This window comes from Gavia stellata, chromosome 2 (genome assembly GCF_030936135.1).
Source record: "Gavia stellata isolate bGavSte3 chromosome 2, bGavSte3.hap2, whole genome shotgun sequence".
Classification (NCBI taxonomy): domain Eukaryota; kingdom Metazoa; phylum Chordata; class Aves; order Gaviiformes; family Gaviidae; genus Gavia; species Gavia stellata.
In genome coordinates, this window is record NC_082595.1 from 44,385,101 (window position 1) to 44,410,494 (window position 25,394).

General features: G+C 39.4%; 1 protein-coding gene across 2 annotated transcripts in view; it reads left to right on the top strand.

The window, feature by feature from the left end:
* ARID1B (AT-rich interaction domain 1B) overlaps positions 1-25,394 on the top strand; it is a 338,897-nt gene that overhangs the window by 75,151 nt on the left and 238,352 nt on the right. For both annotated transcript variants that reach the window (XM_059829656.1, XM_059829664.1), the window contains one exon: positions 7,316-7,462. In XM_059829656.1, the coding sequence (XP_059685639.1) occupies positions 7,316-7,462 (147 nt within the window). The remainder of the gene's footprint in view (positions 1-7,315; positions 7,463-25,394) is intronic.

Consider the following 25,394-nt stretch of genomic DNA (forward strand, 5'->3'; position numbering starts at 1 on the left):
AGGTACATTTTTGATGCCATATACATTGCTCTGACAACTGGTGTAATCATGCTGCTGTGCACTTTTTGAGGAAAAGGGCACTACGGGCATGTGTTTGAAGTCCTGTCCTTTCTGTCCTGCACGTTAACAGTAGTACAGGGTATGACTGCATTGCAGACTGCAGCGTATTGTAGATACTTGAGCTACCTTTTTAAATGAACTGGCTTGTGTACAAGAAGCAGTCTGTCTACAAGAGTGTGGATCTCCCTCTGACCTAATTCACCCTTCTATAGAGCACGGCAAATCAGCCTAGCATGACTTTCGGTGTAGGCTCCTTCCAATACCTGAGCTAGTTTGCCGATAGGTGTACTGCACTGCAGTCTTCAATATAGACATACATTTCATGACTCTGCAAAATCCGCTGCCTTGCGAGTTCTGGAATGGGGATTATTGTGCTGTGACGCAGAAACATGCTTTTTATCCTGTCGCTTCCTTTCTCTGGGTCACAGGGTGGACCAGTATCAGGCCCAGTGTTAATATTTTAACGGCTCTTAAGATTTTAAAGTTCATACTTCATTGTAAAGGCAAGCAGTCTAGGAAAGACAGTAACATAGGTGAACGATGTGACCAATGTATTGTCAAAAAGTCAAAGCTAAGTGATAAGAAGTAATAGAATTTACAGAATGTATTAATAAAATGCCTTAGCATCAGGATTTCTGATTTACCTCTTATTAATAGCCTTGACATTAACACCCAGGTTTTTACTTGGTTTCTTTTTAGAGGGTTTTTTGTCATTCAGTGAGAAGGACTTGTAGCCTTCGCTAAGACTGTGTGTGCACAAAGCACGCTGGGGTTGGACATGGTGATTTGAGACAGGAGACTATGTTGCCCTAACTGTGATACAGTCTTCCGCTGAATGTGTGCCAGAGGATTTCCCTATGCTGTATAAGCATATTACATTTTTCTTCTTTCTGTAATCCAGCTAAACATACAGATGAAGACCTGGCATTATGTGAACTCAAAAGTTCTAGACATGAACCAAATTTTTTTTAAGTGCGTGAAAGTCAGAGGGTTAGTTTCCCCTTATAACTTTCTATTCAAAAGTATGGAGAAATGCATGGTTTGAATATTTGGGGGAAAATACTTAGTTTTGGCAGAGGTCTGGCTTTGGAAATCTTGAGACCAAAGCAGTAGATATTTCAGAAAATCGCAAGAGTTTTATTTGAAGGTTTGATGGGATCTGTGTGACAGCTTTCTTTATAGTTATTATTGAAGTGACCACTGTAAAATTAAAAGAATGAGAATTAAATTTAGCTATAACGTTTTGTTGACTGAAAGAATGTGCTGGTTTACTCCTGATTTGAAGTACCAGCTGGTGGTGTTTTTTTTTCCTGGGAATCCCAGTCACCATACTTCTTGTATTCTAATTTCTATGCAGTAACAGTGTTATAGTTGCTAGGAAAGTGGAACGTTACTGATGATTACATTTCCGAAGACGGCACTTGTTTTCGTAGTGTTCAGGTCTGTTTTGCTGTTTCTCAGCAAAGTAGGCCATTGAATAAGGTAGTGTCATCCTTTCTCACAACTGCCATCCCTGCCTCTGGAGTTCAGCTTTTCTTCTCTCTGTAAGTAGGGCTTAATGCTAATCATGCCAGACACACCCTTTTCCCCCCAGATTTTTATATCATGGCACTGTGGTTCAAGAGTTCTGAACTGTGCTGTTGTCTGCTACTGACGTTATTCAGGGTCTGCCTTAATTTTGGGCACAAATAGATTGCAGGGAGAAGCAATGACCATTGTTGCCGAGACTCTTTCCATGTAGTGAGCATGTCATGGTGACTGGCATGTTGCGGGGCGCCCCGAAGTGACTTGGCAGAGCTTTTTGTGATAGGGAACATGTAAAGTTTCTTCCATTATTGACTGGATCTAGCCATTAGGATGGTTTAAAAGTGCAGTAGCTGCGTATTGCTGGTATTATTAGCGTACCTATGCTAACACAGTAATTCTGTTACTTTTTAATTTTAAAAATTATTATAATGGCTGTAATGCTGTCTAATGATCCTTCTTCTTTGACATCAGTTATGGATTATGCATGCAAAAATTGCTTAAAACTTCTGTTACTATTGAGGTATTACCTGGACAAAGAATGTCTGCCACAGGACCTCTTGTTCAAGCAAGAATTAAAGATAATGGGTTAAGTTATAGGTTTAATTGGATTTCTCCCACCTCTTCATTCTGGCTGCCAATTCTGTTCCTCTTTTATTCTCATCCTTTCTTGTTCGCATTCAGAGTGGATTAATCACTGATGGTCAGTCATACTCCTCCCAAAATAATGCTATTTGTACTGTGCAAGTCAGCTAGAAGGCAAAGTAATTATTACAATTTCTGTGATTGCCTAGAAATAGATTCAGACTTGGGTCTGTTCTCTCTTGAACCATCCCAAGAATGTGTGCGTTACCACAAGCATGCTGAAGTTTCCAAAATTCTCATCTCCTGCGTTGTGTGGCTGCAAAGAATGTGGGTGTAAGGGTGAAAGAGAGGCAGGGTCTACCTTAGGAAGAAAGAGGATGCTTGGGTCATTCACTCTAAGTGTTGTAAGTAATTGGCTTCAGATTTGTTTTGTTCTGGGGAGATTTTAATTAAGCTTTTTTATATGCTGCTTAATAAACATTTGTCCGTAAGCGGTATCTTGTGATCCCCATCAGTAAAGCAGGAGGATTAATTTGCATGTTGTTGTTTGTTATTTATTTAAATAGCCACAGAAATTATACTGAGCGTTCTGCTAAGGCATCAGTGGTGGGTTTCTATACTGAAGAGTACAGCATCTAAAAGTACATGTAGCATTAGGATTATTGTTGTGGTTTTGGAGTTTTGTGGGTTGGGTTTTTTTTTTGTTTTTTTTTGTTTGTTTTTTTTAAAAAACAGTTTGGATTGGGAGAACGTGGAGGAAAATTCCAACATAAGTAACTGATATGTAAGGTCAGAAGAGGAGCCCGGTACCCTTTTTTATACCAGTGTCTGGAAGCAGATTGCTAGGGGAAAACATTTAAGAAACTGCAGCAGTCTCCCAGTTTCTGGCAGTCAAGGTGTTACTGCCTCTTCAGGTTGCTTATGTTTGTTACTTAGGACCTCGCACACCAAATTTTCATTACTTTCTCACAGGACACAAATATGTATTGCAAAGAGGTGGTTAGAACATAGGCATGGTATATCAGGTCAGATCAAGGGTTCATGTAGCCCTGTATCCTGCCTCCAGCAGAGGCTTTGATTGAACACCTAGAGAAGAGTCAGAACAAAGCAAGCATGTGATACTTCCCCCAATACTCTCCAAGCCTCCAGCTATTTTCAGTTCAGGGACTTCCTGAGCCAGATGTGGCTCTATATGTTTGGTAACCCTCAGAGGATGTATCTTTCGTGAACTTGTCCAGTCTTTGCTTGAGCCCACATAAACTTTCAACTTTCAAAACATCATTTGGCAAGGAGTTTCAAACATCTGCTACCTCTGTGACTAAAGAACCTATCTCTCTCTTGTTTTGAAGTTTGCTTCTACCAGCTTCTGCCATTTAATGCCTCCTAATTGTTGTGTTGGACAAGATGGTTTTGTAGCTTTCTATCATATTGTTACTTCCTGGTGTCTTTTCCATACTCAAAGGGTTATAGCTTCTTTGTATGGAATCTGTTCCATACCTTTCATCGTTCTTGTTGCATTTCTCTGAACCTTTGTGTTTCACCCTTCCTAGTAAGTCCAAGAAGTCTGTAGAGAGGGATTTTCCTTTGCAAAAGTTGTGTTGATGTTTCCTAATTCTAACCTTCATTCTTGTCTGCCCTGATTTACCCAGAACAGTCATCAGACCTTTATAGTCTTAAATGACTCAAATCTCTGCTTTTTTTTTTTTAAACCATATTCCAATTCTTATCTACCAAGGCAGGTCCAAGTTAGAGGCTGTGTACTGTCATCAGTAATTGAGCTATTTCATTCTTGAATTTGTTTAGATCTCTAGTGTGATACTGTATGGTCTTGACCATTTCTTACCATTGTTTGTCAGTTTGTTCCATGAGTAGTCCTATCAGATTCAGACACATTCATTGAGTCCCTCACAAAGGAGGACTCCAGCATGGGAACCTCCCAAGATTTTCTCACAGTGCACACTAGTGCAAAAAATTTGTTGAAACTTTTCTGACATGGCCCTGTTTTGTCTCAATCTCCTTTTATACCTTGATCATCACTTGGCACTTCAGACTCTCTAGTAGACCTGCTCCTGGTGTGTTTGAAGAAATGATTCATTACTCATTTGATTCCCTTTCCTAGCTGTTCCTCCAGTTCTTTCTGGCCTGCCTTATTACATCTGAAGTGCCAGAGTTTACAGTCTTTTCTGTTTTCCTCACTTGGACTTGGTGTTGCCTTATTGAAGGGTGCCTTTTTGCTTCTAGAAACCTGCGATGAGCCATGTTGATGTCCCTTTGCTCTTCTCATGTCTTTCTTAATAGGTGGTGAATATTGGTTCTGTGCTTTCCATGTGGTTCTTGTTAAGCAGCTTTGATGCTGCCAGTTAGATTTTATTTCTCGTAGCTGTCTGTTAAAGCTTCCTTTTAGCAAGCTTTCTCCTTTTAATGTAGCTTCACTTTTTGAAGTTAAGCACAACAGTAGTAGGTTCCTGGGTTTTCATTATTCCTGTAGGGATGCTCAATTTAACTGTGTTATGGTCACTGATGTGTAGTGGTTCTGCAGCTGTAGGATGTGTAAGTAGATGATTCCTGCTGCTCAGGACGGAGCCAAAGGCAGTGGCTCCTTGTGCAGGCTCCCTAACCAGCAGCTCCATGGAACAACCTTTGGCAGTTACCTGATACTTCGGTCTCTGCTTTGTAGTCCGCTTGCTCAGTCTACATGGGAGGAGTTGAAATCTCCCTCTAGACAACCTTGCACCATGCCTTTGCTGATCTTGCTTGGTGTGCTGCTGTCAGTGTCACCATAGTCCGGCCATGCCTGCTGGTCCCAGCACTCACTCTTCCTGAACCAACCAAGCTCCAAGCCTCTGCTGCTTGGTGAGGTGGAGTTTTGTTTTGATTTGTTTCTAAACTCTGTGTAGCATATAATACTACTTCATCATCAGCTGTCTTCCCTATGTATTTGTATCCTAGGATGATGCAAAATAGCGACCCAATAATTGTCTCCCTTCTACTAGATTTCTGGTAGGATTACTGTTAGTGCTTTTGTTTGAGGCTTGGTGTTCCAGTGATCCAGTTTTTCTACTCCCCCTCTTTGTGTAGAAGGCAATGTATTGTTGGATTTTCTTCTTGCCACCCTATTTACTCTGCAGTTATCTGTGTGTCTGTTTTCATTCTTTGATTCTTCTTGGCATCTTCACTTGATGACCCAGAATCTACATGTCTTCATTTGTCATAGCAATGCCATGCTTTTGAACCACTTGTTCTTCTAATCCCCTCTCTTCAGTTTAAAATTTCACTTTCTTGATCCTTAGGTACCAGCGACCTGACTCCTATGTTCAGGTGAGCTCCAGCACTCCTGTGCAAGTATCTTTATTCTAGAAATACTCTGGTTCCTGATGAATCTGATCTCTTGCTTTGCCATCATCCTGTCAACTGGGCATTCAGATTTTTCTTTTCTTCTTTTTTCCAGAAGCCCCTATTTTGCTGTCAGGATATCCTTCCTTTTCTTCCTAGTATTACTGGGACCCAGATGGACCACAACATAGGTTTCTCCTCAGCATTTCCCAGGAACCAGTCCAGGCTCTGTGACCTTTGCAGCTGACAGGCAAATCACCATGTGGTCTTCTGTCAGATCCCAAACTCCAGCTGTCTGTTTGTGTGATGATATTCCAACACACCCTTTTTAGTTTGCATTATAACTGCCTCATTTATGCATCAGCAGGGAGAGGGTATTTGTCAAAAAGGGTTACTTTGGTCACAGAAACATCTAACTGCCTGTGAAATGATGGTGAAGGAAATGGAAGCGCAAGCGAAGAGAACAAGTGCAGAAGTGGGATTACAGTGCTGACCTAACTTAGGAGTTTGCAAGAAGTAGGACTACCAACTTCTGGCAGAAGTAATAGGAGCAGATCAAGTTGTGATAGTAAAAACAACCTACACACATGTTTAAATTTGACTTAATGTTGTTATTATCACCTAGCAAATATTAATGTATTGTTGAATGAATGTAGTAAGTTAACTTTAGGTAGAACAGGTATGTGTTTACATGTTGACGAAACAGATTTATCAGTGTATCAGAGACTCAGTGAGAACAGTTCAGAGATCAAAGCATTTCAGATGTGCTTGGGCATCTGAGACATTTGCTTGAGGCAGGGATGTGCAGGACGAACGGGAGGCCCATTCTAGAAGAGAGAAGTCCTGTGTTGCGTCTGTCATTCATCTGAAATGGTACTAAATACCAGTGTTTGGGGAAAAGCACAGGTACCTAAAATAGGGTCGATACAGACACAATATCAGGAGCCTGTTGAAAGTGTGCTCTTTCAAATATCTCAAGAAAATGTCAGTCTCTACTGATACAAGACTTAGAGACTAAACTGATGCAGAAAATTCCTCTGACATTGTAATTATTTGCTTTTGGTTATAACTTAAATTCTCAGCGTGTGAGGAGTTCTCAGTGCATGATACGTGTGCTGGTTTGTCTGTTAATAGGATGCGTAACAGGTTATTTTGTGTTGCACTGGTGTTTGGGGGTTTTTTTTGGTGGGTTTTTTTTTTTTTTTTTCAAGATTTATCTTAGTGGGGTGGAGGAGACTGAGAGAGACTGAACTTGACAAAAAGCTGCCAAACCCTAAGTTGTTTTTGTGTAAGGCTTAAACACAGAAATACTAAAAACCTGAGGGTTGTGGGCAAAGCATTTCACCAAAATTAATACTTTATTGCTAAAGAAAAAAAAAGCGTTTCTCTTTTGACTATGTCTTTTAGAATTGTGCCTTTTTTTCCACAATTCTACTTTTGGGTCAGCGCATCAGAATGATTCCTCTGTCAATTTGCCTCAGTGGTGTGCCTATGGAGAGCAAACATTTAAAGTAACTGCTTTTGTATTTTAAGTCTGGGCATTACGGGATTGTGATGTTCAGAAGCATAGCCTTTTCCTTAGAAGCTCTTCCTGAAAAGAGTAACTATACAGAGCACTTGGGCTTACTCCTCCTGCTCAGGCAACAGGATCTAGGGGCTTGCATTAACTGCTGAGTAAAAGAGTAGGGCTGTTGGGTCAGATGTATGGCTGAGGATACCACTTCTGGTCGGGCTGCCATACAGATGTGACATAGCTTGATTTCATGTCCTCCTGCCTCAACTCATACATTGCTTTGCTTGGCTCTTCCAACAGATACCGCCTCAGTATGGTCAGCAAGGTGTAAGTGGCTACTGCCAGCAGGGCCAGCAGCCGTACTACAACCAGCAGCCGCAGCCTCAGCATCTGCCACCCCAGGCACAATATCTGTCGCAGGCCCAGCAGAGGTACCAGGCTCAGCAGGTAAGCACCATCCTCCACTACTGACAGTCGCCCTGGAGCTGGCAGTCTAAAAATGATCTGTGTGAAATGAACACACCCCCCCCCCCCCGACCCCTTTTCGAGAGAACAGTGTTAAAAACAAAATTAAATAAACACGGAATCAGACAACATCCTTCTGAAAAGTCTTTGGGGATATACACACAAATACATCTGCACACGCTTTCAGGCTCTATTTTATATCAGCTTTTTTGAATAAAGCCAGTGTGTATATATCCTATCAACTACTAATTCTGCTTTTAAAAAGAAGTAACAGTTTCTTGATCAGATGTTAGTGGAGGCTGGAGGTTTTTCTTGCTTTTGTTTTGTTTTGTTTTCCCCTCACAAGACAAATGTTGTTTAGCGCTCCAGCATCTGACATGGTCACTACCATTTTGGTTTTTGTGTTGTTTCATTTGAGGATAGACGAGTTCAAGACATTTTGGAGCTGCTTTGTCAAGGGAGCTTCCTGGGAGATACTTTTAATTGATATGACAGCTATTAATTTGAATGTTGTCAGTTTGCACATCCAGTTAGTGAAACTGCACGATTCAATATCCATTGCAGTTCTTGAATAGTGCTTTATATGCTAGCCATTAAAATTCATTTAAAGCGATTCTGTTTTTAACTAAGATCAGAAGTGATAATGTATGGGTCTGCATCCCAGAGCTTGAGAAACACCCAGATTTTAGATATTGAACAAAATGGATGTCCACAACTGATGCAGTTGTGTGTGTTGGCTCAGTTCTGTCTGCAGCCTCAGCTCTGTTAATCACAGAGAGGTGATCTGGAAATGAAAGGATGAAACTTAAAGCATACTTGCCATCCTGGGAAATCTAACAAAAGTGAGTTGCTCAAGACTGGGTATTAGTGGATGCATCAGCACTTGTTGCAAATCACTGAGGAATTCTGTCAGGCATGGTTGATTAACATTTTGGGATAATGCTGGTGCAATGTAGAAATCTTAGCTTGAAATAGTGTGTAAAATAAACTAACAAAAGATGCCATAAGTAGCAATGATACAGGAGGGTCCCCTCCTTTGATTTTAAAATAAAGCTATGATAATTTCACTGTGTAATTACATGTTAATTTTTCTTCATCTACATTTTAAAATTCTGTTGAGAATTAACTTTTTTCATTAAAATGCTGGATGGTTTATGAAATAGAATTCTTAATTGTATTTATGATGTTCTTGTAAATGTCACCACTTTCCATCTTTTGGATTATATGTAACTGCGACTTTAAAGATTGCAGTTGTGTCTTTAATTTTCTCCTGTTTTACTTTAGCATTAAATGCTTGATTTCTCTATGACTTGAAAATGCTGTTCATAAGCGTCTTGGTAAAGTCTTAGCAGATAAAGTCCTAGTAATACAGCCTATGAGATAGAAGAAACACAGCTGCTCTAATGTCTATGTATCACAGTTTGTGAATTTTTTTTTTCTTTTGCTGCCTTGGACACCTCATCATATTTTAAGTACTGTTAGTTGAATGGATTGAATATTTTAGTTTCAAAAAATATACAAAGCATACCAACTATACAGGACTTACAAAATAACAAGATACTGATTTACCTGTTGATACATGTTCCATTTAAATCATTTGCTATCGTAGCCAGCAAAGTGAAGGTTTGTGCAATGAAGTGAAAGGGGTATCATAGAAGAGGATAAAGGCAAAATAAGAGTAAAGCCATCCATGTATTACGGACTTCAGAGAACTGAGATGAAGAGAGAAGCAGGGATAGATTCACAAGTAGAAGATACCAGCCTTGATGTAGCCAGATTTCTTCTTTGAGGATTTGAGGGTACATTGAAGGAGTGTCTAAATCCAGGCTCCAAGGGTGATACAGGCATCTCAAGGTCAATAGGCATTTTTGCCCAAATCTGCAAATTCAGATGATACATTAGGTCCTCACCAACACAGCCTTGTGGTTGGCATCTGAAATTCTTCATAGTTTGTGAATGGCTGGTTGGTCAGCCTGTTCTTCAGTAGTGGTCAGCCTCTTAAGTTTTGAACTCTGATGCCAGGTTCTGAATTATACAGGCTTTTCCTGGAGTATTTGTGTGTAGATGGGAATCTTTTATATAAATAATAAGTAGTCCTTAACACCTCGGGGCTTGCTCCTTTTCCCTGTCTCCAGATTGGTTCCATGGCTGCTTTTCCCCCTGTCTCAAGAAGGGGCATCAGGTGAACACTTCCTTTCTAATGTTTCTCTGTAAAACCTCACCACTGTGTTCTTTCCCATTCTTTGGGAACTGCTAATCTAGAATACAAATTCCTAACGCGAGAAGTTGAAGCCTATACTTTTGACACTTCAGCAATAGTGTTCTTTCTCTGATGATGATGCATAGTAGAGCTACCATCAAGTGGTAACCAGTGCACAATATGAAAATTAATACTAGGATAACAAAAAACTTGGGAGTGTACATCAAATTCTGCTGAGACAAAAATTTTAAAAACTGTGTTTGTTTAAGCATACATGTCTCTGCTTGTATAAGACTGATTATCTTTTGAAAATAATTTAAAAATTAGAGTTTACTTGATTAAAATTTTAGCAAGAGAAATAGGAGTAGGTATTAATATAATTTTAAGAGTTTTAAGGGCAGAGTTCACTGAGTTTGATATATCAGGCAGCCTTACGAAGGGAAGGCCCAAGGGAGATCTTGCTGCTGTTCATGGCTACCAAATGGGAGGATGTGGGAGAGAGCAGAGCCGTCTCATCTCAGGGGTGCACAATGGAAGGGCAGGAGGTAGTGGGGGCAGACTGGGACAAGGGAAGTTGCAACTTAGTAAAAGAGAAAAACCCCAAATTACCATGAAGGTTTTTAAATACAGGAAGGAGTCCAGAGACTGGAATCTCCATCCTTGGAGATGCTAAAAATTCAACTAGGCAAGGCCCCCATACACCCTGTTCTTGTTAGACTTGCTTTGAACTGGAGGTTTGACTACATGACCTCTCTCTGAAGGTGTCTTCAAACCTATGTGATTCTGTGTTGCCATGATTTAATATTGGCTTTACATATTTTAAATAGAATTTAAAAATAAACTACAAAATCATATAATACCTGTTGCAGCAATTGGTGTATCTTTCTTATTTCTACTCTTAAAAATACCAGTACATCCTATTTATATAATCCTGTCAATTAGAAAACTGAGTTAGTCTCAGTCATACAATCCATCATCCTTTCTGTCTGTCATCCTTAGTTTTGTTCTTTCTTTCCAGCTTGCAAATGAATTTCCTCCATGTTTTCTGTATTCTTCATCAACCTTTTTCTTGTCTTTTTATATTGATTTTGTTGCTTTTTGCACTTAACATTGGTGCAAAGTCCAATTTTTGAGTGGTCACAACTTTGAGGAATGTATAAAGTCAGTTGTTTCAGGATGTCGGCCTCAAGAAGAGAAGCTGGCCTCTGAAGATGTTTTTGCCTCATGCTGGCTAGTCAGAATTATGGGAGAACTTTAGACTACAAGTATTTTTCCTGGAGAGCATGGTTGGGTCATGAAGCAAGAGAAAATCACTCTAAGAATACTGAAGTAGTTCGTGGTAGCCCCAGCTGTGGATCAGGACGTTATTATTCTGGTCATTCTCCAAGTACATAACAAAAAGGTGGTCTTTGCCCCAAAGAGTTTACAGGCTATTCTGTGCCTGATGGCCTGGAAGCTGAACTTTCTTGTAGCAGGGGAGCACCTGTGAGGGGAAGAAGTTTCATGTTCTGTTTTAGGGTAAATGAGCCGTCTCCCTGATTGCCGCCTTTGTGATGCGAGTGTGGTTGAACTGGTTTTACTTCAGGATGGAGAAGAGAGATGCCAGATTGGAGAAAGGGATCTTCTCAGTAACTTGCCTTCTTTTCCCTACTGTATTTTCTTTATTTCCCTTGTAGATTTATGTCAGTCTACTTGTTTTGGAGATTATCAAGCTGAAAGTAGTGTTTGTTCTGGATGGATGATGGACTTTTTCTTGCCACTGGTTTCCTTTTATGTAAAACCCTGTAGTGTGATGTACTGGGTATTCTGTTATGGAGAGAACTGATACGAAATTTCATACGGATAATGTTTTATTTTTGCTCTTTTAGACATAATGTGAGTGAACTTCTGCAGTCAGGTGTAATTCTTAGTGTTCTGCCTTGGAATTGGTACTCGTCTTCATTTCTCACTTATTGTGGAAGTGTGAAGCCATTGTTCCTTTTCCTTGACTCACGTGAATTCAATATGCAATCTTGTCAATACAAGTAAACAGATAAAATTATTTCTGGGACTGTTCCAGTGACTTGCGACTTTCCATTCTTCTAATAAGTGTAGGGGGGAAGGAGGAGAGTGGGATTTATTTGAATGTTTGAACTGTAAGTTGTTTAGATCTTTGTTAAATTGATTGCATGGTGGGCAGAAAGGGAGTTTCGTAAGAGGTGATTTGATAGTAATGCTGGCATAGTTTACTATAGAGCCATATTGTGAGCCAGCATCAGTCAACCCCTCTTCGTATCAGGAGCCTGCTGTGTAAAAACCATTAAAGGAAGAGCTTTGTTTTAAGCAAATTTATTGCAGTAGCAGATTCATTGATCATTAGATATTGCCAGTAGATGTAGATATTGTCTTGGGGTTTTTTTAAACTTCTTTTTACCTTTACTGCTCCTTAAAAAAAAAAGAGAAAGATGTGCTATACTACTACACTGTTGCCCTTGGCAGGGTTTTTCATCTTGAAATGGCATATAAATGAATAAATGCTTCAGTTGTTTTTGCAGTTTTAAATCTTTTGCCGTAAGTAGTAGTGATATTTTGCTCAAGAATGTCATGTAATTGCAAACTTAAACTGTCATCATTAAACATTATTTTGTTAAGATAGTGTGATGTATATTTTGGGTTATTATGCCTTCCAACTGGCTTTTAAACAGCCATGTTTATATATTTTCTTGTTTTATGTAGCATGTGTTCATATATATTGAGAGAGGATCGTGCCTTTGAGGTTTAATGTGTTACTTTATGAGCTGGGACCATATCACTTTTTGACAGATTAAATGGATCTGCAAAATAATTATGATCTTATTCTTAGTTAAACAAAACCAGTTATTTTATTCTACACCTGCTACTGTTATCCTGAAGTCATCTTTTAAGTATTCCTGAAAGCTTTCTGTTTGCAGGTTTCCAGAATAGAGTGGGATTGTGCTGATCCCTTTTCTCATGTGCAGGCATGAGATTAAAAGGGGAGCGAAAAGTATGACAGGTCCTTGATGTGGGGCATGCGTGTGCACTTTTCTGGGGCATTGGTCCCGGTTAACAGTGTGCACAAAGAGGCTCTCTGTGTGTGTTTTTACACCGTTCCTGTGTGGTTACCATCATTTCGTTTAAATGCCTTAAAGGAACAGTCAAGTCATTCAGGCTCAGTTTTTAGTCTGTTTTTATTTAAAACCAGATAATGTTTTATAAAGAAGGAAACAAACAAGACTCCCTCACTGTCAGGTTTTATAAAAATGTTCTAAAAGCTGGCCAAAACCTTGTCATGTCCCCCCCGCCCCTTACCTACTGATAAGACCTACTGATCATGATGAGATTTTTTTCAACCCAAATTGTTGTAGGACAAATAAAGAGTAGAATAACTAGTGTGGGGTTTTTGGTTTTATGGTTTGTTGGGTGTTTTTTTTTTTTTTTCCTTCCTGAGAGTGAGCCAGGGGAATGAATGCAGTTCAGGCCAGTAAGAATTTGTGAACTGTTTCAGTAGTCCTGGATAGAAAGGCATCCAAAGCAGGAAGGCAGCACGCGTGACGAGGTGGGGGCATCTCTGATGGTGCCATGGTTGGCCTCTCTGGGCAGAGGGCTGGGTGCCACTTACACTCCCGCAAGGGGCTGCGGCTTCTTTTCATTTCCCCGCACTGGGATCAATGGAGGCCATAAATTCCAGGTCTGTTCCCGAACTGGTGGCAATGGTTTGAACTAGTCTCAGTCGCAAGTATGAGATGATGATGAGAATGTTCTTGAGCAGACATCTGTTTCTAGTGTTGAGTCAGTGCAAGGTAGGACAGATAAAACATTACCCGATTTGAAACAGTCTTTGAAAATGTGAACAAAATGTGAAACTCAGTCATACAGCTTGGACATGAAAACAGATTAATATCATGAAAACAGAACACATTGTATTGTGGCAAAATGCATCAAATTATTAAAGTGATTTTGGTACAATGAGGATGAAGTATTATTTTTAGATTTGATGTGAGCTGCTAGAGTTCTTTTAAGAGTGTAATAAGCAGCATGTTAATTAACATTGTCAAGCTGTTTTGAGGTGTAACACTGTACAAAAATACTGTTGTTGTAAGTTAGGAATAGTTGTGTTACATGCAAATACCAGATTCATTAGTAACTAACACAGACAATCCTCAATGGGTTCAAATTTAAGTTCTATACCTCAATCCAATTATTCTTTTTTATAAAATCTTCACTCTTAAGTTACTAGAAATTGGCACAGAATTAGCAGTCGACTGTTCCATAGTTTAGTCTTAACTCCTGCAGAATTTAATTTAAACTTCTTTTAGAATATATGGGGCCTTGTAAGTAGCGTATAGCTGCCTGTGGCTTAAAGTTGTAATAAAAATTGTTTGTCCTTCTGTCCTTTTAACTCTTGTGTCTGTAATCATCTGCCACTAGATGAGAGGTTGCACTTAATATTTGTTGTGTTACAAACCACAGAAAATCTGGGAAAGAAGCAGCTTGTATGTTAATCTGACATTTGCTGCCAGGCATATAGGAAAGCATTCTTTGTGGAAGTTGGCTATTACAGTTATATGATAACTCATAATCAAATCTAATGTTCAGAAGAGATTGTTGCCTGCCATCAGCAGCAGTGGCTGACACCACTACTTGTTATTTACCATAAATCCTTCATGGCTTCCATCGTGTCAGCAACAGTGGTGCCTAATGCCCAGTGTACATTCACACTGTCTTGAAATGCTGGCCTTGTTTTTAGCTTAGAAGCAATCATTTTCTTTCCAGGGTAAAGAGGTAGAAGGGAGAAGTGATTCCTTTAAACCATTCAACCCTAAATTCATGGCACTGAGAAAACTTTTGCTTTGATGGGTGCTTGTTGGTTGGCTTTTAGAAACCAGGGCTGCTCGTAAGTAGTGAGCAGAGAAATGCCCAGGGACAAAAAGTCTAGGTGAAAAATCTCATACAGATATACATACCTCTGCCAGCTTTTCCAGCCTCCTTTCTCCTGGACCTGAAATTAGAGACAAGTTAAAACAACAGCATAACTTTTTATGAAGGCATCCGTTCTGGTACACTGAACCCTCTGTTGCCAACCTACTTCAGGCAGATCAGATAGATGTCAAAAGGCAGAGTGCAACCTTGACTTTTTGCATCTGTAATAAAGCTTGGCTGGACTTGGGAGGAGGAGGGGAAGGGAGCAGGCTTCCAAACACACACCACAACTTAAATCCTGGCTTCTAGACAAGCTACCAGTGACCAGCACCTCTGAAAGGCAGTTGTCACCTTATCTTGCTGAACACTGAAGTGATTTAAAACCAAACAGTTGAAATACTTCAGAACCGTACTGATCTTGTGCATAAAACTAATTTATCCTTTTTGAGCCTTTTGTAAGCAGATGATGTTTTCAGGAAGGGCAAATGAGGTTTGAACCTGTGTAGGTTCAATGAACACTTAACTGATGGAAGTCTTTGCCAGTTAGACTTTATAAAAGCAGAAATCTTATTTCATAATCATGATGCTGCTGTAATAGCAAGTAAGTGTTAAGCAGATGGCTATTTATCTCTGTAGCAGAGGTTACTTACTCAGCTCAGGAGTTCAGTGAAACCATGACTCCTGTTGTGCTACATCTTCTCCCAGTAGTGGGAATAGCTGATTATTGTCCATTTGGGGGATGCTCTGTTTGCTCAGCATTGCTTATATCATTCCCGGAAATATGTCAGATCTTTCTCTTTTTCCCCTCAGTGATTTATATCTGTATTTATAAGATTGTAGTAGGTGCTAGCTTGTCAGACTTGGAGAATGATCTTCCAGAGCCAAGTAGCTAGCAGGAATAGAGTCAGGCAGAAAAAGCAAGGATAATTGTCTGTGAACTCACACCTGAGCACGAACACAAAATTGAGGGCATAGCACAGAGCAGCACTCACAGCAGTGCAGGCTTATTTCTGCTGAAGGCATGTTGACCAAACCCATAAAACCGCATTCAGATTTTCAGAAGACTTTCTCAGCCCTGTTATTTTAAAGTGAGCGTTTACAGACATGGTGATCGATTTAGCCAAATAAAAATCAACTCCAGTCTGTTAGGTCTGAAGCCTTTAAAGTTAGCACGTATAATTACCCCTTACACGTATCTGTCTTTGTAGTAATTTGGATTTGTTAAGTGATATTACTGGTATTTTATCTTGTAAAGTGGTACTACTATTTATGTATAAAATGTAGCAAACTTGTTTATGCTTCTGTTTTATAATCTTCCAAAGGGCTGTCAGTGAAAGTATTTGTTTGCCTCTGTGTTGTCTTTAACAATTGTATGGAACCTTCAGTTTAAAGTTCCCTCACTGTAGTTAAACGTTTTCCCAGTCTGTATGTTCTTTCGCTGTGTTCCTCTATTAATGGTTTTCTGCCGAAAGTAGGCTTTTCCATTTGTAGCTTGAAGGAGGAATTTTGAAGGTCAGCTTTCTTCTCCTAAGAAAGCAGCAAGTGCACCTCTTCAGGCATCTGCTGCTGATATGGGGGTTTGATGATATCTGGCTGGATAGTCAGAGGAGATGGGTCAGAGCACACTGCAAACCTGTTTGGCAGGAATCTTCATGACCACCTGTACCCTGCTGGTTTTTAATTTTTATCCTCTGGTTTTGTATTATTCTAAACCGAGTAGACATATCACAGCTCTTGTGCTTGTAAGATGAGCAATGCAGAAAGGCCTGAGTCCTGATGAGTTTTTTCATGTACTAAAATGAGGTTAGCATACAATATCATAAAGAAACTGGCAATAAGAGCCTCCTTTCAGCTAAATTGGAAAGAGAAAATTTAGCCTGGGAGGAAAAGGGAAGTCCTATTTCACTCCTTTATTTTTAAGTGCTCAGTTACTCACACGCAATCAGTTTGTAAATTCAGCGGGCAATGTTCCACGTCTGTAACAAAAATCTCTGCAAAGCATTCTAGTACAAAAGGTGGGGATGCTGAATCTATTTTCAAACTAAAAACTTCAGTATTTTTGAGTAAATAATCCTGAAAGGAACATTTTTCATCTCAGCTACAAAAACTATGTAAAATCTATCATGGATTTAGTATGTTATGCTTAGAGAGAAGTCTTTTTAATGAGTTTAGAAATACAGTAAGATACACGTGTTCAAATATATTTCTCAAAGTTCTCAAATCGGTGGTTTGGCTTTGATCCATGAAGTATTACTGTTGTTGTTGTTATGATGGTGGTATGTAAAGTTTCTAAATTCTGATTTCTCTCAGTATTTAAATCACAGAAGGTTAATTAAAGCAGTTCTTTATTTTGCAATTGCTTGGGAATATTAACCTCACAAAGCCTGCATTAAATCAGTGAAGAGATAGAATTGCATTTGCTTTATAAAATAACTTTACAAGAGCAAAGACAAAGCTGTTTATAGTTCGGTGCCATTAATTGCGTGGCATTTAGATATTAGTGTAGGAGTCAATTAATAAACTTGATAGTAAAACTACTGGAATGCAGGCTGATAAAAACTGTTTTGTTTTAGGAGATTAGTGATCATAACTATTGTTGCTCCCCTTACCACTCTCCTTATTACTCAATGATGATTTTCTTTTACTGTTATTCTGAGAGCCAAATCAATATCCCAGAAATAATTTTATCTGTACCTTTGAAATTTAGCAGAAAGTTAAACAGAATAGTGAGTTTATCAAAGGATACCTGATCATGTTATAGTCTTTTACTTTATGATGCATTAATCTGATGGTTATTCATAGACAAAGTTGTCTACACAAATGTTTTAGAATATAAATGCACAAATCCTGTTTCAAGAAAAATTTTAAAATATAAATAGTATAGTACAATGAATTAAGTGATAAAGTTGTGAAGTCTGAAAAGTACTAATAAATCTGAGTGGTAGTTTTTTTCTTTTGCTTTCTGGGGTTTTTTTTTTTAGTTCTGTATGAGCAGTATATATTCCAAATTTTAGTGGTCTTGTAAATTACACCCCATGGCCAGTTGTAATGCAGCAGTATTCTCTTACGGCCTTTAAATTAACACATATTATTTTCCCCAGAGGTAGGGAAAATAAGTTTGTTAATATTTCCTGGCATAAAATTTACCACTGTATGTTTTTTTTTTTTTGGCTGCCCATATTTTCTTTAGCAATTGAAGATGTTCAATGTACATATATTTAGCTTTATTTTCTGTATTTTGAATTGGGATTTTGTTGTTAAGACAATGTATTATCTGAATATAGGTCAGCATATTTTGTATGTATTCACGATCCTTTCCAGTATTTTCCTCTTACTCTTACTCTTTCTCTCCTACTGTAGTAGGATTGAGAATAGATTTTGGAGCATGCAGCTGAAATCTTACAGGGTGTTTTAGTTGTTGTAATCAGATATGGACAACAAAGAATGAAATAGCAAATCAAAGTAAATAAGATACTACTTAAAAAGCAAGTTTACATGTTGACAAAACAGCTTGGTGTTTTTGCTGTGGGAGAGAGGAGAACAACTGTTGGTCTTGGTGAGCTGTCCCTCAATAAGTCAAGCTCTGCAAGAGCACAGCCTCTCTCTTCATGTCCTCCTCGCACTTCTCTCTGATTGCCAAGTACCTATCGTGGGTATCTTCCACATGTATGTTTTTAGGTAGAAAATTAAATAATTGGCTATGTGTTTGGGTTTTGGGTGTCTGCCTACAGAATTCTTGAAGATTGTGTTCCTTCACCCTCACAAAAAAAGGAGAGGTTTATTGTTGCTTTATTACCTAGCAGTCCTTTACCAACTTTTAATGAAAGTCACTGTTTTTTTGTTTATATTAAAGAGTAATCAGTCGTCTGGTCTCAGAGAGTCACGTTTTCATCATATCTTTCACTTGTTCTCCACCTTCCTCTGCCCTCTTGCTGCTGCTCCCAACACCAACCCAGTTGGGAATACTTTCTCTCGGGGGAAAAAAACACGGTTATGGTGATGGTGCTGAAGACTTTTCTGCCTCAAAGATTAAAGAAGTCGTTTGGTGCTGTTGGTTTAAACTGTTGTATTGTGAAGTCCATTGAATTGCTTCTGCTCCTGGGTGCTTCTGTCTGTAAATTATTCTTCTCTTTCTGTAAATTATTTTTCTCTTTATGCTCCTTGGACTAAGATATTTTTCCACATGGTGGCTGGATTTAAAGTTTGTTGCGCAGATACTCTGTGTCTTCACAGACTGCAGAGAAAGAGGACGCTAATGCAGGTGATTTTCTATGTCTGGTAGCCCCAAATGTAACACACTAACCCTCTCGTGTACTGAAAAATTAGGTTAACCAAAACAGTGGAGTCTAGCTGAGAAAACCATCTTTACCAAAATTATTACAGACTTTGCATGTGAACTTCAATTCCTTCTCCTGTGATTCTGCTGTTGATAAAATAATAGGTAAGCCTCATTTCAATCATTTAAGAGACCTCCATGGTGGAGTATTAGGGAGTAAGTTAACAGGTGTCACTGGACTGTGATATAAATGTTGTCTGTAACAATATAGCTTTGTATTTGGGGGAGGTGGTGTGTGGGAAACACAGGAATCAAACCTCACCATTCTGGGGTTTTTTTATGCAACCTCAGTGATGTTTTGGGTGTTGCTTGCAACCCTTCCTCACACATTTGCGGGTTTTCATGAGCCTTTCTATGAAGAAAGGGCTTTTACCTCGAAGCACAGTTACAGACGTGCCCCTAAGAAAACGCTGAAGAAATGTTTCCTGGTCTCAAGTGAGGAAATCTCATCCTTGGGTGCCTAGCTCGATTAGCCTAGAGGTAGCAGCTGCTCTCAGTGCAGCTTTTCTCTTTATTCTGTAAGCTGGTTTCAGGCTTTCAGCTCTGCTGTAAGCTGCGGGCAGTGCTCTGACCTCGTTTCTGCCAGCGAGCTGTATGCTTGGGAGAGCTTCCTCGGCGGCAGCAGGCAGTCTGGGTCAGGCTGCTGTCCTCTGGGGCACGGAGTCCCCCCGCTCCCCATTTCTGCAGCAGTCAAGTTGAAAGAAATGGCAGGTTTTAAATCCTGTCCCTCTCCTATGTTTTTTCGGGTTTAGTTCTTTCTTTGGGGTGCAAAGCTGTTTCTCAGCCCAGGTTTGCATCTTGAGTCTGCTGAAGAGATGCGTTCCTCCCAGAGTTTTAGGAAGGACTAGTTTGGCAGGGCAGGATGCTGGATCGCACAAAATTTGTAAGTCATCACGTTAATGTGGTAGTCTGTCCCAAGTGACTATAAAGAATAGGACATGTAAAAAATGCCAGGGCTCTTTTTTTTTTTTTTAACCACCTCACCCCACCCCCCCACCCCCCTTTTTTTTTAAAATATAGCTTTGTCAGTGAAAGGATGGGTAGGGAGAGGAAGGAGTGGGTGTAGAAAATGAAAGCGTGGTTGGACTGCCCAGCCTTGTAGGGTTTTTTGGAAAAGACCAAAAAGCTCTATAAAACTGGTAAAATTAATGGAAATAAAATCCTGTTTAACCCCTTATTTCCAAGTTATATTTCTGAGATTACCTCTTCAGGTTCTCTCTCATCTCTTCATTCACACTGGAACTTTGTATCTGTAGAACAAAGAAACTACCTTTTTTGCCTGTAAATGAACTGACAGCTGTTTATGAGGCTGTGCAATGTGCAACAGTCACATTTTAATACGCACATCAAACTTGCTTATTTTTTTCATGTGGCGTGTTACAAGTATGAGAGAAGAGAACTAGAAGAAATTTCTTCTTTCTGATTAAGTCCACTATTGATAGGCTCTGTGATCCATGGAATGCGATAGTGGGGGAAAGAGAATAGCAAGATAAGGGTTTCTGAGAATGATACAATATTAGAGCTCTTCCTGCATCACTTGCATAACGTGACTCCTGGATGCCACATAGACAAGACACATGTGAAAATGGACTAGAGCGTTTAAGAAGAGGGACCCTTCTCTCTTGTTGGTTGGCTTACCTGATCAGGGGTTACCTGGTATGTGACTAGAAGCTATGCTGTCCAAACAAACAGTGTTCTTCCTGTAAGATGTTCGGGGATTCTTTTGACCCTATCTGTGTTTAAAATGCTTTCAGTGTATTCTGCAGGGGAAAACCTTCCATAGTTAGGTAGTCTGAGTTTCTAATAACTTCCTGACAGTTTTGATGGACTGACCCTCAATAATGTATTTGCTTAGCTAAGTTAAGTGTCTTTTGCATCAACTGCTGGCTGCTACACGAAGTGTATTTTTTCCTTCCCCCTCTGGTGTCTTAAAACTTAACTTAGTTGTCATTCTCTGATAATTGGGATACTGAAGGGAGAAAATGGTGTTCCCATTCTAGATTTTATTTTTAATCAGCTTAAAAAAAAGACATCTAGGAAATAGTAGGTTTTAGAATGAAACTGCAGATACCTTGGAAGGGAAGGTATTAATAACATTGAAGATGATGATGAGATGTCTTACTGACAATGACTGGTCGACACCTGAGGCATACAAACTGGCAGGTTTTCCAGATTTCTCCAGGCACATGGTAGGATTTTTCTCTGAGGAGTTAGGTATGATTTCTGGATGAATTACCTCCTTTTGGAAAAGGAAAAGACTGTTTTGCTTTGGTACTTCTCTGAAGCTCTTGACTTCCACTAGTACCTCTAGTGAAGATGAAGACCAAAATTAACTTGGTAAGGCAAAGTATCATCTTTGTTTCTGAGGGCACAATCCTGCCCCGGCTTGACTGTGGGGAAATGATGATCGCCTGAAAGAAGAGCAGATGCTGCTGGCCAGCCCCACTGAAGCAACAGTCAACAAATAGCATCAGCCTGTTGAGGTAGATGCTAGCCTGTTGCTTGCTGTACTTCAGGACAGCTGCTTTCCTTGTCTCCTTTCATGTTTCCGTGGTGGTGGTAGGGGATTGGCTTGAACTGATTTACATATTTGGGTTATGAGCAGGGTTTATTCACTTCATCACGTAAACACAGACTAGCATGTTGAAGGGGGTTACCAGACTGCACTGGTAAACCACCTCCGGTGGTTAGCATTCTCTTCTTTTTTGTTGACGTAATAGGTTTTGGGACCTACCAAATAATTTTTTCCTGCAATCACCTGTTCCCTCTGTGCGGTAAGAGACTTGCTTGCTGGTTTGTGAACAGTGCTCTCCAGCTGCAAGATACCAATTTCCTTTTCTTCAAGGCTTTAGGGTTTTTTGTTTTGCTTTTTTCCATTTCTGATTCATAAAACTCAATACATATATATGCATTTCTTCTTGACGCAGGATCTTCTGCAGGAGTCCTGCAGACCATCTGCCCAGGATTCAAGCAAACCTCTCTGCTCTTTTGTCCTTAGTAGATCGTTCCCCACAGGGCTGCATTCTGTTGGCTGCTTGCGTGAGACTCAGTGTTGCCTGTGCCCCTGGGCATAATACTGTTTCTGAGTGCAGCCTTACCTACAATATTCCTCTAACAGGTTGGCTGTCCTTTGTTGCCAATTTTGTGCTGCCAGAGGGCGTACAACTTGGAAGGTGACATGTTAGGTATTATGGTTGGGCTAGAAGTTGGCTATATATGTCACCATTCTGGTAAGTAATTTTTTTTTTTTTTTTTATTGTAGCTTTTTACTGCAGAAGGTGGAAAGGGGGGATATGTGTTGGTATGTATTTACCTACACAGAACGAACAGATACTTCGCTAAGTGATAATAAGGAATGTCCTTCTATAACCCATAACATATCACTTGCTTTCTTTCTGTTCCATAGCATCCCTTCAGACATGAGTAAAATAATCTTGTATCGTAGGGCTGTATGCTCCTCTTGGCTGCTGTACTGGGTCCTGACTTCCATTCTCAAGTGGTCTGGGAAAAAAATAATTAACATTTGCTTTCAATTTTGCTGTTGTCACATTGCTGTAGTAGTCACTGCTCTCACACTTGAAGTCGTCTAAGAATCAACCAACTGAATCAAGAACATGAGCTAAAATAGTTTTTAATGAGTTTTTCAAATTGGAAGTCTACTATACTATTTTCCATAAATTATTTTCCTTCTATTTAACCATCATGGTGCTTATCTTCCCAGGTGGTCATGTTATCCCTCTGAAATTTGCTTCAGTAGAAGTGGATGAAGCCTGAATCTTATTTCTCACCCAGCCCTTCTTTAAATGTGTTTTCCCCCAAACGTTAATGTTTTCACTGTGCTTTCATTTTCCATTAAAAATAATTTAAACTATTTAATAATTAGATCTTCTCTTCTTCAGTGGAACTAATAACAAATGTGCATTTCATCTACATGGTTTCAAGCATTATCAACACTATATTCATTCAGGTATTCAGAGAACATGTAAATGTGGACAGACTTGCTTGTTTTAAACTACATCCAGCTAGAGAACGAAAGCGTGACACTAATTAGTATTGCACATCAAAAGGGAAGAGTTTGTCTATCTGTGGCCTACTCCAAAATGGTCTCACTGCAGTTGACTCGGGCTGCAGTTTGGTGGCTGGTGAAGCCGGGCTCGTGGCTGGCTGCTGCCAAAGAAGGGAAGTTTCCTTCCTCTCTTTGCTCACCCAACCCTTCCCAAGGGGGAAGAGCTCTGCTCAGTAATCCATGATAAAGCTGGGGGGAAAGGGGTTACTTTTCTGGCAAGTTTTAAGTTGCACCATTTCAGAGAGTGATCTAACAAAGACCACTAAGACAAATTTAAGGGGGTATGGGTCCAACTGCAAGAATTGTGGGATGCAGGAACAAGGGGCCTTTGACTTTCTTGCAGGCTGGTACATTGGCTGCTTTAAACCTCTGTGTTAGTGAAATCCCACACCAGAATTAGAGATTTTAACAGTTTGTAAGATGAATACAGTAACAGAGAATAAGAGGGAAGAAAATACCCTGTTTTGTCCGTTACTTCTCAGACTACAGAAATCTTGCGCTCCATATAACACAATTTGCAGAGCAAACTAAAAGTGTATGTGAACAGAAGGTAAATAACTAGTTCTGGCTCTATGGATGATAAGTAATTGGTTGTTGTTATTATTATTACCCAAATATAATAATAATTGTATATGGATTGATTTCTGAACAGCTTATCCAATAAGGTTTTATAGTCCTTATTATAATCCAATAAGGCTTATCCAATACATAGGTTTTAGGCTGTGTATATGTAGGCATAGTCCCTTTTTTTGTCTACCTGTTTCACAGTATAAATGTTTTTTTGAAGTCAAAAAAGTCTAAACTTCAGCTATTTTGAGTGTATGTTTATGACTTGCTGATTATTTGTCTCTGTGCCTTTTCTAAAATATGATGGGGGAAACCCTGCTTTTAGTTATTTTACAACTTTGTTGACAGTTTGTGCTATAACAGCTATGATATGATTGGGCTTGTGCCAAGTTGGGAAGTTCTGAGTGCAAACTTGTAGCCTTCTGTTTATAAAAGCCTGGATTTCTTTCTTACACACATGCTCCTCTTCTATGGGAGGAAGGATTTTCTGCGATTCATAAAAAAATCATACTTTGCTTTGAAAGCCGATGGATAAAATGTTGGGAGTCAAAAGGAAAAAATCAGGGATCCCAGGAGAAGATTGAGCCCCGATATCAGCTGGGGACTCTACAGCCATGACTGTAGCACGATACGTGGTAACACGTTCCTCTTCCCCCTATGTTCCCTCTGTTCAGTCTCCAGTAAATCCATTCCTAGATGCTAGAAAGAAAAACGATCTTTCAAAACTGAAAGTGAGAATTGCCAATTCCATGCAATTCTTCAGTGACGGACCATTTGTCCTAATACTTCTGACCTTACTATTCTCTTAAAATCTGTTGTATCTATACAGTAATATGCTGTATGTTAACAAAATTTCGTAATGCAGAACTGAAGAAAGGCAGTAGGGATTTTCTCTCCTCTGTTTTTCAGTGAAAATGATATTAAGCACTATTTTGGTTATGAAGCCAACCTCTTAGTGAAATATGCTATTATTTAGTCATCATGATGTTTAGTATATAAATGGACTGTTTTTATTGGACAATGCATATGTATAAACACATAAAATTATACACACAGTCCCATGCATATTTCATCTGGGAGATTCCCATGCCTGCAACTTACTGAGAGCAAACTGGTTCTTCACTTCTCAAGAGCCGCTTTCCAAGTTTAGAGTGATCCAAGTATCTAAATGGCTTCACAGAGAATATAAGAAAGAGTATGTGATCTCAGTCCCACGTGGAGTGTACAGGTATCTGCGTCATAACAAACACGCTGTCTGCAGTATTTGTTTCCAAACCTCATCTAGAATTGAGCAAAAAGATATGATTTTTCCACAGTCAGAATGGAAAGCACTACGAAAATGGTGTATTTAAGAAGACAAAGGGTGTCATGTCCAGGTTTTTTTATGGACTCTTCAGTGTGCGGAAAGACATTTCATAGATAGTCTTCAAATACCAAGGTAAACCGAAATTCCATTCAACATGCAGTATTTCTTGTGAGAAAGCGTGCTGTCTCTACCCCTCTGGTCCGCCTGGAATTTTCAATAGGAAGCGATGTTAAAATCTTGCAAACATGTGGGAGAAACCATGCTTGGTACTTCGTAAGGAATTAATGGCTTTTGATTTTTCACAATATAAAACATGTTTTGCTTCCCAGCAAAAATTCTGTAGTGTCTTTTTGGAAAAAGGAACAATTGTGTGTCTAAAATGATGTCTCCTAAATTGAGTATTCCACTTCTCCTTTTTCACCACTCTTGGTGTTTCTGTGTGTCTTTTGTTGTTGTTTTAACAAGTGGTTCTTATTTGGTGTATTTGTTTTAAGAATTAGGAAGAAGAGAGTTGAACGC